Source organism: Trichechus manatus, unplaced genomic scaffold (genome assembly GCF_000243295.1).
Source record: "Trichechus manatus latirostris isolate Lorelei unplaced genomic scaffold, TriManLat1.0 scaffold00317, whole genome shotgun sequence".
Taxonomy (NCBI): Eukaryota; Metazoa; Chordata; class Mammalia; order Sirenia; family Trichechidae; genus Trichechus; species Trichechus manatus.
The window spans coordinates 554944-559533 of NW_004444253.1; the positions used below are offsets into that span (position 1 = coordinate 554944).

Consider the following 4590-nt stretch of genomic DNA (forward strand, 5'->3'; position numbering starts at 1 on the left):
CCCCCAGGGAGCTTGTAATAGATAAGGTGTCCGACGCACACACCTATCCAGGGTTACCCCTTTTCCACATGGCAGAACTGGAGTTTGAACTCAGAGTTCATCTTCCCAAAGCAGGCGGCTGGCTTCATAGGGTCCTCCCTCTCTCCAGGCTGGACTGGCTGGACCGGCTGCAGGATGCCCCTCTGGGAGGCACTGCATGACAGGATCCCCCTTCTTTGTCTTGGATTCTGGATGATAGTCCTTTGTAATATAGGGGACTGTGTGAACAGGCTTGTACGTCCATACCCAAGTGGGAGCACAGATGCAGCATCCCTGAGCCAGACTTGGCAGTGGTGCCATCAGGGACATTCTCCTGGGGGAGGGGACCTGGGGCAGGGTAGGGCAGGGCAGGCCCCCCACCCCCTGGCCCCGAGCTTTCCTCTGGCACAGAAGGTCCACATTGAGCTGCCTGGAATGGTGGGTGCAGGAGGGGCATGCCAAAGTGTGCTCTAATAAATGGGCCAGGTGGCCCAGGTCACACAAACTTTTTAAACCAGCACTGGAGTGCCAGACCAGGGCTTCAAACCAGTGTTTCCCAGTTCAGTCATGGCCAAGGAAGTGAAACCAGAACAGACTCGAATTTTGAAAATTTGGGAGTTCCAGAATGGTAATCAGAACAGGAAAAATTACAGGTCTATACCCTGCTGGAAACCTAATCTCCCTCCTAGACAAGGGCAGCATATGCGGGAAACAGCAGTGCCCATGGCTGCGACCTGGATGTTGCTCTCCAGTCCTGCCAATAATCCAGTCTGACGCATCAGGCTCCTGAAGGGGCCCACTGTGCCTCCTCCAAGGCTTCGACCCATAATTTTTACCATTGCAATTACTGCTCTGGAGCACCTACACTGTAAAAATTCGGGTCTGTTCCGGTTTCGTTTCTGGGCCATGACTGGATCGGCGGGAAGGTCTGTTCCAGACGCAATGCCGGCCTTGCCCTGGGTTAGAGGGAACGAGCAAAGGCGACCGGAGCCGACCTGGGACACCAGGGAGGGGTCCGGCGTGGGGGGGGGGGAGCGTGCATGACCGCGAGAGGAGGTGGCCGGCAGAGGAACAGAGTGCCAGTGACAGAAAGGAGAGACTGGCGTGCGTGTGTGCCGAGAAAGCGCCGCCCAGAGACGAGAATGGGCGCAGGCTGGGGAATGGGCGGAACCCGAGGAGGGGGAGGGGCACAGCGTCAGAGCTGCGGGGAGGGAGTGGGGGGCCCTGTTGGGGGGCAGGGGACATAGAGGGAAACGGACTGGCGAGGCGCTGAGACCCCGCAGCGCAGGGCTGGGGGCAGTCATGCGGACGGGAGGGGGGCGCTCGCTGCTGCTGCGGCCCCGCCCGCCCCCAGGCCGGCCTCTGCGCAGCTCCAGAAATAAAGCGCTTTATTTACACCAGAGGGTCCAGGTCACGCTCCTTGCGCCCCAGCGCGCGCCGGCCGGGGGAGAGGGACCGGGAGGCGTAGCCGAGGGTCCTGAGTGGGCTGGCGGAGCCAGGGAGAAGGCACGAGGATTTGGGCCTGCCTGCGGCCTGGGAAGGCAGCGAGAGAGTGGTCAGCTCCCGGGGCTCTGGCCAAGGTCGGCGTCGCTGCAGCTCTGTTCGTAGGATGGCGGGGCTTCTGTGGGGAGAGAGTGAGGTCTGCACGGGGCTCGGGAGGCTCCTCTGCCCGGTACGCGCCCTGCGCCCGACTCACCATGGGGGTAGCCCCACGAGCTGTACGCCGGGGGTGGGATCAGGGTGCTGGTGGCAGGCACCGGCCCCCCGGGACCGTCCGCGAAGTAGGAGACCGTAGCACCCGTGGAGATGCACAAGGGAGGAGGCAGGGTGTGGGACGCAGGGCTGCGGTCCTGAGCACAGGGTTCGGGGGCGCCAGACGCGGCACTGAAGGTGGCAGGCAGCGGTGGCTGCCAGTGGCTCTTGGTAGCCAGGGCGACGACGGGGTCCATGAAATGAGGGGCGCCGGCCACAGCCTCGGCCTCCACTTCCTCCTGGGGCGGCGCCGAGGGCACCCCCTGAGACGGCGGGGACGCCAAGCCTGGCAGGGCCCTCAACGGGGTGTGGTTCACAGCTATATTACCGATGAAGACTGGGAGGGTCACAGTGGCCTCGGGGGCCTTCAGGGAGACCTGGAGGGAGAAGGGCGGTAAGTGGCTGAGGCCAGGGGTTGTGTCCATCCGCTAACGTCAAGCCCCTGCCGTCACAGCCTGGCACCTGCAGATAGTAGTCCACGTGGATGAGGCTGCAGCCCGGCAGAGCCGACTGGGGCAGTGCCGGCACCAGGATCTGCTCCTTCCACTCGGAGCGCCTCCAAGCCTTAGCCCCGGCACCTTCCACCTCCACAATGGTCCGCAGGTCATAGATCCAGCGCTTGGCCTTGTAGGACACTTTCTGGGGAGGATCAGCCTGTCAGCTTGCAGGGCCACCACCGACCCCCCCACCCGACCCCAGGACAGCCCCCACCAAGGTGGCCAGTGTGGGCTCTGACCTGCAGCAGACTGGCCACCACAGGGCCTGTGTCCTTCCCCGACTGGTTCTCGATGTCAGCCTGCAGCTGCAACACCTGACCTACCACGTAGCCTCGGAGGTCGGTGCTGGCCGTGAGGACTATGCTCCCTGTCTTCACCAGCTTGTAGGAGAACTTCTTGGTGACCGAGGCCACGTTGGGTTGCTTGGGAGGGAGAGTGGGGAGCGTTCCGTGAGTGGGCGGGCTGGGGCCACTCAGCCTTGCGACGCCCCCGCCCTGCTCTGGACACCAGCACGGCCAGCTCCGGACAGAACTGCTGCCCTTCCAGGCCCCGGCTGCCTTCCTCGGTCAGCAGCTGTGCCTGCCCCATTCCTCCCTCACCTCGATGTCAGGGACGCTGTTCAGGTTCAGCGGGCTTAAGATGTAGAACACACGGCCGCACTTGTGGTCCTTAGAGAAGCGAGGCGTGTCAATGGTGGCCCGCACCTGGTGCACGATCTTCCCGAAAGGCCCCTCAAAGGACGTGGGTGCTGTGGCTAGGGGTGGAGAGTCCACACTGGCACCAGACTGCCTCCTGTCCGACAGGCCCCCTCCCAGGACCCACTTCGTCACCCCCAGGCCCCTGGCCAGGCTGGGCTCTCACCAGGAAGCAGGAACTGGAAGGGGAAGTTGTGCTCGCCAGCGGGCAGGCTCCCTGCAGAGACAGGACAGAGGGGTGGCGGGGAAGGAGCCACAGGCCCAGGCTGGCCCTTCCTCCCAGCCAGGGCAGGGCCCCCTCAGAGGGCCAGCAGCAGACATGTGCCCTTCTCACTGCCGTTGTGAGCTGCACACCTGCCTTCAGAGCACAAAGTGAGGGGCCGTGGCCCAAGCAACAAACAAGGGACGAAAGCTTGGGGTGACCAGGACAGTGTCTGGGGGTGAATCAGACTGCACCAGGGGTCAGAGCTCTGGAGTGACCAGCACCTTTGGAATCTGCACCCTGAATCTAGTCCCAGGGGAAGCTGGCCCCTTCAGCCACCCAGTCCCAAGCCAGGGCTGCCCCCAGACTCACCCTTGTCTGCCAGCGACAGGGAGCTGTTGAAGTAGCCCTCCTCCACCACCCACGTGGCATCATTGATCTTGTTGGAGACCCCGCAGGACCCTGTGCAGGTCACCCGGATGGCTGCAACAGGAAATGGCCATGAGCCCCAGCCACCAGCCTGGGCCTGTCTCCACCGTGGCATGGGAGTCCAGGCAGGCGGGCAGCACCCTAGAGCTAGGCAGCCCCCCTTCCTCCTGGGGTGCTCCTAAGGAGCAGCGGTGGCAAGGGACCTGAGGGACAGTTATGTCTGTCCTGTAGTCCAGCGCAGGAGGGGCCTGGACAGCCACTGAGATGCCCCCGGTGCGACCCCACACCTGATGGTCTTGGCTCCCAGCCATATCTAGACGCCCTCGACCTGTGAAAACCCAACTGCCCTCTGGGGTGCTTGAGGCACAGCTGACCCTGACCCCACCTTGCTGCTGCCTCACAGATGAGTCAGTTCAGTCAGGCTGGGAGGTCCCCCTCCCCTGCAGGAAGCTGCCAGCCCTCCTGCTGCAGGAATGTGGTCAGACCTGCCTGGACAGATGCTGGTCCTCAGCCATCTAGCCACCCTGACTTCCTGGACAGTACTGCCCAGGAGGGCCGACTTCCCACCTCATGGATGATTCGGTTCTCAGCCCTGCCACCGCTGGGGAAGGGCCCAGGGGCCAGTCATTACAGGGCTACACAGGACCGCTGCTCTGTGGTCAGGGCCTCGAATTCCTCCATCCGGCAGATGTGCGCTAGGGCCCACTGGGGTCAGCAGGCCGAGACTGGACAAGGGAGAAGGGACCCAAGGGAAACACAGCCGGAGCTCCGGGTGGGGCCCTTCCACCCACTCTCCCCCAGGCAGCGCTCAGTCAAGTCCAAAGACTTCAGCCTCCCTGCCCCAGCCCTTCTCCGGGACTTGACGGGTCAGGTCAGGGGAAGGTGACTAGACCGACACCCTTCTGACAGAGCTACCAGGCAGAAAGGTCACGGGTGTCCCAAGTGCTCAGGACCGGGAGTCAGCCTTCCCACAACCTCCCAGCCAGGCCTTACCCGG

At 63.5% G+C, this 4590-nt stretch overlaps 1 protein-coding gene across 1 annotated transcript; it reads right to left on the bottom strand.

The window, feature by feature from the left end:
* Window positions 1-1407: 1407 nt before the first annotated feature.
* Window positions 1408-3904, bottom strand: ARRDC1 (arrestin domain containing 1). Its single transcript, XM_004390690.2, has 8 exons — window positions 3691-3904; window positions 3537-3647; window positions 3129-3179; window positions 2867-3021; window positions 2507-2689; window positions 2233-2409; window positions 1715-2147; window positions 1408-1639 (listed from the first exon to the last, which is right to left on the bottom strand). Exons 1-8 carry the CDS (start codon window positions 3902-3904, stop codon window positions 1575-1577), a joined length of 1389 nt encoding a protein of 462 aa, XP_004390747.1. The 3' UTR covers window positions 1408-1574.
* Between the last annotated feature and the right edge of the window lie 686 nt (window positions 3905-4590).